Source organism: Nerophis ophidion, unplaced genomic scaffold, assembly GCF_033978795.1.
Source record: "Nerophis ophidion isolate RoL-2023_Sa unplaced genomic scaffold, RoL_Noph_v1.0 HiC_scaffold_45, whole genome shotgun sequence".
In the NCBI taxonomy this organism is placed as follows: domain Eukaryota; kingdom Metazoa; phylum Chordata; class Actinopteri; order Syngnathiformes; family Syngnathidae; genus Nerophis; species Nerophis ophidion.
This window is the reverse complement of record NW_026906967.1, coordinates 135,770-148,234: the sequence shown is the minus strand read 5'-3', so window position 1 is coordinate 148,234 and position 12,465 is coordinate 135,770. Positions and strand designations below refer to the sequence as shown.

The following is a 12,465-nucleotide window of genomic DNA, read 5'->3' as shown; positions in this document are numbered from 1 at the left end:
TTCCTTCAAACACGTGTTTCACTGGGACAATAGTGAGTGGTGCACACTTCCTTCAAACACGTGTTTCACTGGGACAATAGTGAGTGGTGCACACTTCCTTCAAACACGTGTTTCACTGGGACAATAGTGAGTGGCGCACACTTCCTTCAAACACGTGTTTCACTGGGACAATAGTGAGTGGTGCACACTTCCTTCAAACACGTGTTTCACTGGGACAATAGTGAGTGGTGCACACTTCCTTCGCCCGGCCACAGAAGACAAAAAAGAGTTGCTGGTGTAACAATAGGAAGAATATATTCCACTCCTCTCTTGTACACGCGGCTTATGAGGTAATATACATGATATATTTTCATATTATTTATCTTATTTACCTCATATGTTGTTCGAAGCTAACGTGCTAGCTTTAGCCCGCTAGCAGGCCTTTGTAGCAAATGCGAGCGTTTTTTTTTTGAGTAGTGTATTTTATATGTTCTCTATGAGAATTATATTGACTTATTTAATACTGTAACTGTTTTTTGTTGTATATTACAGTCACGCTTAACATCATTGAATATTTGTTACTAGAAAGAAACGAACGTCTCGAAATTTAAGTCTGGAATAAGTCACATGGTATAATAATAATAATAATAATAATACATTTTATTTGGTATAGCGCTTTTCAGTGTACTCAAAGATGCTTTACAGGATGAACAAAGAATATTATTGTTATTGTAATGACAGTGTAATATAATGTATTATTGCAGTGGTCTGCTTTATGTTGCTGTCAACTGTATTAGCAATAAATACAAATGATGTTTGCACGCACTTCTATTCCCTTGATAACATCCATCCATACCTTTGCTACCGCTTGTCCCTATTTGAGGTTGCGAGGGGGGACAGGGGGTGTTGGAGCCTATCTCAGCTGCATTGGGTGGACATATCATGGAAATTAAATCAACTGATGTTTGTTATTACGAATACACTATTGGCACAATTGTAAGTGACTAATGCTTATTCAGTCAGACTAAAATAAATATTTAATTAAATAAATGTTAAATATTAAAAATAGCTTTAATATACTGCACACAAAATGAATTTGCATCAATACTTTGTTTGTAGTCGAATCATGAGGTACCCAAATATTCTAAAAATATGTTTATATTTATAAATTTGTATATATATATATATATATATATATATATATATATATATATATATATATATATATATATATATATATATACTTGCTGGCAATTGTTACACGTGCTTCACTGCACTTCTGTTTGTTTTCCGTTGGTTTTAAGAATGTTGCTTTCGCAGAAGGAAGAACAAGGAGAGGATATTGCGCGTAAAAGTAAAGCCAACCGACCACAGCTCTGCAGTCCTGGTCACCGTTGACGTGAAGTGGGACTATTTTGGAGGTGCACGTCAAGGTTGGCTGGTAGGTTGGTAGTGGGAGGAGCCAGTTGGCGTCACTTGATGCTGCAGCACAATGACACTTTTATACGTGCAGACTGACTTCATGCAGTCATGACGGTATTAAAATCCCAGCAGGAGGTTTTCTATAAGTTGTTACTTTTTAATCAATAATTAATGTAAATGCAGGAAACAGGATCAATTACACAATTCATAATAATCAATAACTGATGATTATTCCATGTGTAGAAGAACATCACCACAAAGTGGTGTCAGTTCACTTGGAAAATATTATATTTGATAGACAAAACATATTTGACACATCTGAGCTGAAGTTTGTTTGTGTTGTCTTGCGGACATCCAACAGATGAACGCTCGTCAAGAAGAACGTCTCCCTCAGCAGCAGGAGGATCCACAGCCCCCCCACATTAAAGAGGAAGAGGAGGAAGTGTGGATCAGTCAGGAGGGAGAGTGTCCTGTAGGGCAGGAGGAGGCTGATGTCAGCAAGTTTCCACTGACTGTTGTCTCTGTGAAGACTGAAGAGCATGAAGACAAACCACCTGAGTCCTCACAGCTTCATCACAGTCCAAGTAAGCACAACATCCACATATCATCTAATACAATGTTTGTGACACATGTTCATCCGGGGGACACATTTATCACTAAAGATGGAGATATACTTGCTTTTTAAAGGCCTGCTAAAATTAGATTCTATGTGTCATACTTGATCATTTCGTGATATTGCCATATTTTTGCTGAAAGGATTTAGTAGAGAACATCCACGATAAAGTTCGCAACTTTTGGTGCAGACGATGACATCACAAGTGTGGGGGCTCCTCACATATTCACATTGATTTTAATGGGAGCCTCCAACAAAAACAGCTATTTGGACCAAGAAAACGACAATTTCCCCATTAATTTGAGCGAGGATGAAAGATTTGTGTTTGAGGATATTAATAGCGACGGACTAGAAAAATAATAATAATTAAAAAAAAAAGTTATGTTTTTAGAGACATTTATTAGGATAATTCTGGGAAATCCCTTATCTTTGTATTGTGTTGCTAGTGTTTTAGTGAGTTAAATAGTACCTGATAGTCGGAGGTGTACGTCCACGGGTGTCTTGACGCGCAGTGTCTAAGGGGAGTCGACGGCAGCTTTATGGATGGCACAAGCTCAGCTTTTCTCCAGGTAAGAAGCAACTTTTTACCACAATTTTCTCAGAGAAACCTGCTGGTTGACATTCGGTTGGGATCCATGTTCGCTGTGATCCATAGGAAAGTTTCACTTCCGGGAATTCTAAACAAGGAATCACCGTGTGTTTGTGTGGCTAAAGGCTTAAGCTTCCCAATTCCATCTTTCTACTGTGACTTCTCCAATATTAAGTGAACAAATTGCAAAAGATTCAGCAACACAGATGTCCAAAATACTGTGTAATTATGCCGTTAAAGCAGACGACTTTTAGCTGTGTGTGTGTGCAGCGCTCATACTTCCTAAAAACCCGTGACGTCTTGCGTACACGTCATCATTACACGACGTTTTGAAGACGAAACTCCCGGTAAATTTAAAATTGCAATTTAGTAAACTAAAGCGGCCGTATTGGCATGTGTTGCAATGTTAATATTTCATCATTGATATATAAACTATCAGACTGCGTGGTCGCTAGTAGTGGCTTTCAGTAGGCCTTTAACACCACCATTTAAAAACGAATGCTTATCAATCATGTGAATTATGTTTATATAGCGCTTTTCTCTAGTGACTCAAAGCGTTTTTACATAGTGAAACCTAATATCTGAATTACTGTCAGGGGGTGTTGTTGCTGAACCCCAAGATGCAGAGATGGCGGCAGGCATTGTGCAGGAAAACATGATTTAATTTAACACTAAAACAAGAACAAACAAAAGGGTACAAACAAAAGGCGCGTACAAGGCGGAGAACAAACTTGGCTATGAACAAAACTAGCACAAAGGCTAACTGGGGACTAAAAGCAAAAACACTTACTGTGACACGAAGGAACTATGACATGAGCAGAGTGAACAGAAGTAGACACAACACTACAACGATTAGTATAAATGACATTGACAGGTAGTGGTGACATCCACACGACACGACAATAATCCAGCACTGACTGGTGGGGAAGGCAGCTTTAAATAGTACCTGGCTGATTGACACCAGGTGTGGCCAGGTGCCAATCAGCCACAGCTGGGGAGACAAAGCACTCAGGGAAACAACCAGGAAACAGATAAATAATGGCGCTGACAGGAAATACTACACACAGAGGAAAAACTAAAACACAACCAAACTGTCAGGGGCAAGCCGGACAGTTACTTTTCAACCAGTGTGGGTGGCACTAGGAGCAGGTGGGTAAAGAGTCTTGCCCAAGGACACAATGGCAGTGACTAGGATGGCAGAAGCGGGGATCGAACCTGGAACCCTCAAGTTGCTGGCACGGCCACACTTCCAACCGACAGGGCGCTCGCTCCCGCTGACATGCCGGTCTTCAAGTGACGGCGTGATAAGAACGCACCGTCACAATAAACAAAACAAAACACTGGCGGAAAGTGATATTCGTTAAAAAAAAAAAACAAGCAAACTGGAGTTTTGACCCAGAGAAGGCAGTTCGGTTAAAAAAAAAAAAACACTCTGCAATCCAGGGACGCCCGGACTTAAGGAAATGCACGTCCTTTTTGATTTCAATGCGTAAAAAGACATAAAAAGTGTGTTAACGCCAACACTGGTTATTCATGTGATTATCAGACAGCAGTCATTTCCATTAGACAATATTCAAATATAGCTGGGAGTGTTGGAACCATACCAATATTTTGCTACCGGTACCAAATTTATTTTGGTACTTTTCTCAATAAAGGGGACCACAAAAATGGCATTATTGGCTTTATTTTAACAAAAAAAACTTAGGGTATATTAAACATATGTTTCTTATTGCAGTTAAGTCCTTAAATAAAATAGTGAACATACAAGACAAGTTGTCTTTTACTAGTAAGTAAACAAACAAAGACTCCTAATTAGTCTGCTGACATATGCACTAACATGTTGTCTCATTTATACACCTATTATTTTGTCAACATTATTAAGGACAAACTGTAAAAATGGATAGTTAATCTACTTGTTCATTTACTGTTAGTATCTGCTTATTTTCTCTTTTAACATGTTCTATCTACACTTCTGTTAAAATGTAATAATCACGTATTCTTCTCTTCTTTGATACTTTACATTAGTTTTTGGATGATACCACAAGTTTGGGTATCAATCCGATACCAAGTAGTTACAGGATCATACATTGGTCATCTTTAAAGTCTTCATGTGTCCAGGGACATATTTCCTGTGTTTATAAACATAATACTGTATACATTTAAAAAAAAGTGAAATAAAATGTTGTGATACCAAAAAATATTGACGTAATCATAGTAGTATCGGCTAGATATGTGGCGTTTGTTTACATTTTGAAGCGGGTGAGCTACGGTGTGTAGTGAAGCATGTTTAGCTGTTCCTCGTCCTCCAGTGATAATGTTACCTGTGAGAAACGTACTTTATTTGTCGCCATGGAGGCGAGGATTAGTGATTTAGAAGTAGCTAAACACTGCCGACGGCGGATGGATGTTAGCCGCTAGCTAGCTTGCTATGTCTTAAAGCCCCTCTTCCTGAGGGTGTTTCAGTGTTATAACTTCACCTTTATTGTTAGTTTTTAAGCCAAAATGAATCCGTTGTTCCTTTTCTGTCTCCACGCTGTGTCTGCTTGTAAGTACTCAGTGATTGTGTGCCGCCGAACATGCTCGTCTGCTCGTAAACCCGCAATGTCACGACGTGACTTCGATGCGAGGGTACGGTACAGCGAATGATTCATTAGCGGTACTATACCAATACCAGTATACTGTACAACCCTAATAGCTGGTATGGCCCACTTATAATTCAAATAACAAAATAATGTTTGCTTTCATCAGATATGTTCTAGTATTGTATATGTGGATGGGGGCCCTGCTTTGGAAATAATGTGTGCCTCTTTCAGAGATCAGGTTTAGTTCCACTTGAAACATTGACATGTTGCACAATGAGATGAGTGCTGTAGCACAAGCGTGGGATAACGTCAACAGTTGTGGAACTTTCTAACAAACACAGTGGAAAGTAGTTAGAGAAAAATGAAACGACGCAGATATTGCTTTCTCCTTTTACTGTTAACTCAAGATAAAAACGGGATCTCATTGGAAGCGATAGTTATGCGCAGACGTCGTTTTAGGTAAAACAAAATGGTGTCTGCCAATGTAGTTTACTACATCAGTAGTTGTCAAACTTTTTTCACCAAAAATACTTGGCTGTCCAAGTACCACCTCAATGAACTTTCAGGTTCATTCAATATAGGAAACTAAAACACTGTACTTAAACAATTAAAGAACATTTGTCGTACCATTAGTGGTACACTTAAATCGGTTTTATGTGTGTGTGTGTGTGTGTGTGTATATATATATATATATATATATATATATATATATATACACATGCATATATAGAGTCGCGATCAAAAGTTAACATACACCTGTAAAGAACATAATGTCATGGCTGTCTTGAGTTTCCAATCATTTCTACAATTCTTATTTTTTTGTGATGTAGTGATTGGAGCACATACTTGTTGCTCACTAAAAACATTCATAAAGTTTTGTTTTTTTTTATGAATTGATTATGGGTCTACTGTACATGTTTTAGCAAATGTGCTGGGTCAAAAGTATATGTACAGCAATGTTAATATTTGCTTACATGTCCCTTGGCAAGTTTCACTGCAATAAGGCGCTTTTGGTTGTTGACCACCCCTCTTGACAAAATTGGTGCAGTTCAGCTAAATGTGTTGGTTTTCTGACATAGACTTGTTTCTTCAGCATTGTCCACACGTTTAAGTCAGGACTTTGGGAAGGCCATTCTAAAACCTTCATTCTAGCCTGATTTAGACATTCCTTGACCACTTTTGACGTGTTTGGGGTCATTGCCCTGTTGGAACGCCCAACAGCATCCAAGACCCAACCTCCAGGCTGATGATTTTAGCTTGTCCTGAAGAATTTGGAGATAATCCTCCTTTTACATTGTCCCATTTAAAGCAGCAGTTCCATTGGCAGCAAAACGGACCCAGAGAATAATACTACCACCACCATGCTTGATGGTGGGAATGGTGGTCCTGGGATTAAAGGCCTCACCTTTTCTCCTCCAAACATATTCCTGGGTATTGTGGCCAAACAGCTCAATTTGATATTCATCTGACATGGACGGAGCTAAGATCTTCTGGAGGAAAGTTCTGTGAAATACCCCAAAATAACTTGTAGTGTCTTGTTAATTTATAGCCAAAAATGTTTTTATTTTATAGATATTTTCAAAGCAGAAACATTTCCTTAGGGTCCTCTGGCACCCCATGGGGGACCCGTAAGGTCTGGGCCTCTTAAGACCTCACTGTAGGTGCTAATCGACCTGTTCATTCACCTTTTTACCGAATTTGAAAGCAAAAGAGTCCACAAATAACCGAATCGTAAAGCAGAATTGAAAATTAAATCTGAATTGGTAAAATCTTATCAATATCGCTCCTGACATGTGACTGAAAAAAAGATGGACTCCTCTCGACCATGTTTGTCTTCCTGTGTCCTGCAGACGTCTGTGAAGAACATCTTCTCTCTGAGCAACAGAAGTGGAGCTTCAGGATGGGCAAGGAGCAGCCACAGCCCTTCCACATTAAGGAGGAAGAGAAGGCGCCACATACATTGCAAATGCAAAGGGAAGAAAATAACCCACTGACCCCGCATTTTAAAGAGGAAGAGGAGGAACACAGCATCAGTCAAGAATGGTTGGAGAAGTTCCATTTGATTGTGAAGAGTGAAGATGATGAGGTGAAAGGTGAAAGTGAGGAGAGGGGAGGGGGGGAGCCTCCAAGCAGCAGCTCAACACAACACATGACAACAGAAGCTGATGGAGACCACTGTGGAGGATCACAAGCAGACAAGCTCTTAGCTCCACTATCAGATAGTGAGGACACAACGTCACACTCTCCTGACACTGATGATGAAGACTCTAAAGATGATAAGACATGTCACACTGACAACACTCACTTCGCATGTTCTCACTGTCACAAAACTTTTAAGTACCATTGTCGTCTGGTAAGACACATGAGAACACACACTGGAGAAAAACCTTTTTCATGTTCAATCTGTCGTAAATGTTTTACTTTAAAGCACAATTTCAAAGTACACATGAGAATACATACTGGAGAACAACCTTTTTCCTGCTCAGTATGTGGTAAAAGATTTGTATTAAATCAAAGTTTAAAACTACACATGACAACACACACTGGAGAAAAACCTTTTTCATGTTCAATTTGCGGTAAAGATTTTACTCAAAAGCACAATTTTAAAGCACACATGAGAACACACACTGGAGAAAAACCTTTTACATGTTCAATCTGCGGTAAAGATTTTACTCAAAGGTACCAATTCAAAGCACACATGAGAATACACACGGGAGAGAAACCTTTTTCCTGCTCAGAATGTGGTAAAAGTTATGTCATAAATCGAAGTTTAAAAGTACACATGAGAACACACACAGGTGAGAAAGTGTTGAGTTGCAGTGTGTGTGGTGAAAGATTGTCTTCTAAGTACCAGTGTAAGAAACACAAGTGTGCTGGTGAGAACAGCAGCAGCAAATGAAACTGCAGGATTTGAAATAAACTGTCCAGACTTTAAGTTTAAGTAACATCAGCACAAGTAACATGTGTGACATAATAATTTGGAACAACATATGCTGCCATTTGAGCGCCATCTTTTTCATGGACACCCCTGTTTATTTCAGCAAGACAATGCCAAGCCACATTCAACATATGTTACAACAGCGTGGCTTCGTAAAACAAAGAGTGCGGGTACTTTCCTGGCCTGCCTGCAGTCCAGACCTGTCTCCCATGGAAAATGTGTGGCGCATTATGAAGCGTAAAATACAACAGCGGAGACCCTGGACTGTTGAACGACTCAAACTCTACATAAAACAAGAATGGGAAAGAATTCCACTTTCAAAGCTTCAACAATTAGTTTCCTCAGTTCCTTAACGTTTATTGAGTGTTGTTAAAAGAAAAGGTGATGTAACACAGTGGTGAACATGCCCTTTCCCAACTACTTTGGCACGTGTTGCAGCCATGAAATTTTAAGTTAATTATCTTAAAAAAAATAATAAAAATTATGAGTTTGAACATCAAATATCTTGTCTTTGTAGTGCATTCAATTGAATATGGGTTGAAAAGGATTTGCAAATCATTGTATTCTGTTTTTATTTACCTCTAACACAATTTCCCAACTCATATGGAAACAGGGTTTGTATGTCCCTGGACCTTTATGCAATAAACAATGTATGATTCAAATACAATTGGGTACAATAAATGTAGTTAATATTTGTGGGGATATTTTTTATTCTATTTGTTATCGCAGTCAATTTTTAAATGTTTTCTTTATATGACTTACATGTAGTTTCCAGCTTACTTCATCATGTAGACTAACTCAGCCTGGAGGATGTGTGTAATGTTGAGATGTATTGGAGATGACTTGGTTTGTTTGGATGTTGTCAACCTGTCAATTGTTCTATTTAAACTATTAATGTTGTCAGATCTCACGAGAGAAACAAGCAACCAGCTCTATTACTTCTTCTTCTTACTGGCAGTTTGCAGCCATGACTTGAAAGGTTCATACTGCTATACCTTCAAGGTACTCAAAGGGCTTTGACACTATTTCCACATTCACACACACATTCACACACTGATGGCGGGAGCTGCCATGCAAGGCAATAACCACGACTCATCAGGAGCAAGGGTGAAGTGTCTTGCCCAAGGACACAACGGACGTGACGAGGTTGGTAGAAGGTGGGGATCAAACCAGGAACCCTCAAGTTCCCAACCGCGCCAATCCCTTTTGGTGTTTTGTGCAACTGACTCTGACTTTGTCTTATCTCTCTATTTTTGAGGTAAAACTCTGGAGCTTTTGAAGTGTATTTCTGGTCTTGTCATCCTGGTCCGGACAGAAGGGCGACACGGCAGAGCGACTGGATCCAAACAGACGTCGGAGACGCTTTACTGAAGCAAAAGTCGCTTAATTACCAGAGAGCGTCATTTACACAGGACTGCAGTTCCTGGGAGGAGGTCAGGTCAAATATGGAGGACTCCTCTCCTGGAGAAGCCAAAGCATCGTTTTTTTATGTTCCTTCTTTCACTGTCTGGGTGTGCGCTAAAGCTAAACAACACCACCTGACCACAGAAGGAGATGTTGGTGTGTAAATATCTGGAAAACAACTGCTTTCAGTCAGAACTTAAAGGTTGGCGTTTGAGCTAGACAGGTAGTCTCCTTTCAAGGATATGGTTGTCAATTGTTTTGCATCCCGAAGTCCCAATTGGGGCCTCTTTTCCTACGAGACCTCAAAAAAGACAGGCAGTAGAAAATGGATGGATGGATAGCTAATCAAAAAAAAACAATAAATAAATAAATATATGTATATATATTTGCATATATAGATATAATTTATATAATGCCAGAATAAATTTAAAAAGAACATGAAAACCTCCCACATTCTAAAATACATTATAAAAATGATTAGCATCAAAGACAATAATAATATCATGAGTGTAATATGTATTTATTGTTTTTCTTTCCTTATGCTACTGTTGTTTCAATACATTGTTTTTTTTATTAAATCAACATAAAAATATACAGGATACACTTTCAATTAGTGCATCAACCCCCCCTCTCCCCCATTCACACTCATCCATACCCACTCACACAAAAAAGGGTTGTTTCTTTCTGCTACCAAAATTGTGGTTCCCTCAACATATCTAGCACAGGCGGCAAGGGACACAGTCCCTGAAACACACATGATTGTGTGTGCCGAACATTATCATTAATTACTATTTTGTATGTAATTGTTTTATATTATTTTACTTTCTTTTTTTATCCAAGAAAATGTTTTATATTTCAATTTTTTATTTATCTTATTTGATTTTATTTATAAAATAAAAAATGACCTTATCTTCACAAGACCAGGTTATTATTGAAATTAGACTTTTCTAAAGGTTTTTAAAACCAGGTCCAGTCCAGATTGATTGATACTTTTATTAGTAGATTGCACAGTACAGTACATATTCCGTACAATTGACCACTAAATGGTAACACCCCAATAAGTTTTTCAACTTGTTTAAGTCGGGGTCCACCTTCATCAATTCATGGTAATGTCCAAGTGGGGCTCAGCAACACACACCCTCATCCATGTACAACAACAACAACAATTAGGGAAACAACAGATTGCATATAATTTATAAACAAAATGACATTTTCATAAAAAAGCATTTGTGTATAGTCCATATTATGTCCAAGTCAGACTCAACACACACTTTCATTTTGTACACTCAAAAATCGGGAACATAACAACAGATAGCATATATGTTGCTGTTGTTGCATGTCTATAAACATTATTACATTTTCACAATAAGCCTTTAAGGATTTCCCATCTTGTTTCATGTTTTTTGGCATCATTCGCACGTCGACAGAGAAGGGAGCCGAACGCTAATAAGTCAGTCTCATTACTTTTTCTCCAGTTTTTAAATATTCACGTCGTATAAAATACATCTTTGAGTCTTTATTTAGGGATAAGATTGTCTTGGTGCGCGAGAAGCATTTCGCCGCGTTTCGTGCTGACTTAGCTTAGCTCGCTAGTTAGCTTAGCTTGTTAGCTGCTAACAAAGACGCAGAAGTTGTCAACACATCGCTGAGCAGCTAAATATCATCTCTGACCAGACTGTGGGGTCTTAAGGGCTCGTCGTCACGGGACCGAAGAGAACCCCAGCGGCGGAGGAAAACGAGGACATTAAAAAGTCACTTCAATGTCTTTCACAAGACGTAAATGACATACGGATTAAACAGGATATAATTCTTAAACGAAGTCATGGAGCTCCGTATGTGCATCCAGGAGAGGGATAAGAAGATTGGCGAGTTGGAGAGGAAAGTGGAAGATCTGGAGCAGTATTCTAGACTGAATGATGTGATCGTGACGGGGCTAAAAGTGAAACCCCGCTCATATGCACAAGCTGTGGGGAGCGAGAGTGCATCTGGGGACCCGGAGGCTGGCTCGGTGGAGGAGCAGGTTGTGGCCTTTCTGGCTTCCAGAGACATTCATCTGGACAAGAACTCAATGGAAGCGTGTCATCCTCTGCCTGCGAAGAGGGACGTCATCCCTGCTGTCATCCTGAGGTTCGTCAACAGGAAAAGAAAGACTGAACTCATGAAACAAGGGAGAAAGCTAAAAGGCACCAACGTATATTTGAATGATCACCTGATCAAAAGGAATGCAGATATTGCAAAAAAAGCCTGGCACTTAAGGAAACAAAACAAAATACAGAATACTTGGGTCACAAACTGTAAAATAGTCATAAAACTGAAAGGATCACCTGAACAAGCAAAAGTGCTGGTTGTTAGAGACATACAGGAACTGAAGAGATATGAATAAATATGTGAATTAGTGGGACAAGGAGAGTTAAAAAGTATATTTACAAGTTCATTCAATGGCATACAATCAGTCCTCTGATATTACAGACAACAATTTAACAATACAACAAAGGATTCTAGATTCCGAGCTTTTTGAACTAAAATCATCTGAGTATACTGATCACAATTCATTAGACTTGGAATATCATCTCGATCCAGATAATGTTTCCATCATCTGACTCCATTAACTGCAAATACTATTCAGAAAGGGAATATAATAACTCAATAAAATCAAAAGGCACATTTTCAGTCATCCATTTTAACAGTAGAAGCATGTATGCAAATTCCAGTGCAATTCAAGACTACTTACAACATTTTGTGAATCCATTTAGCATAATTGCTATATCCGAAACATGGTTTAATGAAGCAAAAGGCATTGATTTTGAGATAAAGGATTATAATTTAAACTATATTAACAGAACAAATAAAATGGGTGGAGGAGTCGCTATGTACGTTCATAAGAAATATAAATACAAAATATTAAAAGACATGACTGTATCAGTAAATGATATAGTTG

At 38.7% G+C, this 12,465-nt stretch overlaps 1 protein-coding gene across 3 annotated transcripts; it reads left to right on the top strand.

The window, feature by feature from the left end:
- Positions 1 to 209: 209 nt before the first annotated feature.
- Positions 210 to 8,819, top strand: LOC133546833 (gastrula zinc finger protein XlCGF48.2-like). Of its 3 annotated transcripts, none has more exons than XM_061892665.1 (4): positions 216 to 329; positions 1,300 to 1,420; positions 1,763 to 1,985; positions 7,036 to 8,819. In XM_061892665.1, exons 1-4 carry the CDS (start codon positions 325 to 327, stop codon positions 8,082 to 8,084), a joined length of 1,398 nt encoding a protein of 465 aa, XP_061748649.1. In that variant the 5' UTR covers positions 216 to 324; the 3' UTR covers positions 8,085 to 8,819. The 3 variants fall into 3 exon arrangements, with proteins under 3 accessions (XP_061748651.1, XP_061748649.1, XP_061748652.1); XM_061892668.1 differs by having other exon boundaries at positions 228 to 329; positions 1,284 to 1,420; XM_061892667.1 differs by lacking the exon at positions 1,300 to 1,420 and having other exon boundaries at positions 210 to 329.
- The last annotated feature ends 3,646 nt before the right edge of the window (positions 8,820 to 12,465 follow it).

What these genes read in the sequence shown, in the direction of transcription:
- LOC133546833 (XM_061892665.1), top strand. An exon ending in GTGCACGTCAAGGTTGGCTG is followed by an intron (nt 1,421 to 1,762) that starts GTAGGTTGGTAG and finishes GACATCCAACAG; the next exon opens with ATGAACGCTCGTCAAGAAGA. An exon ending in ACAGCTTCATCACAGTCCAA is followed by an intron (nt 1,986 to 7,035) that starts GTAAGCACAACA and finishes TGTGTCCTGCAG; the next exon opens with ACGTCTGTGAAGAACATCTT.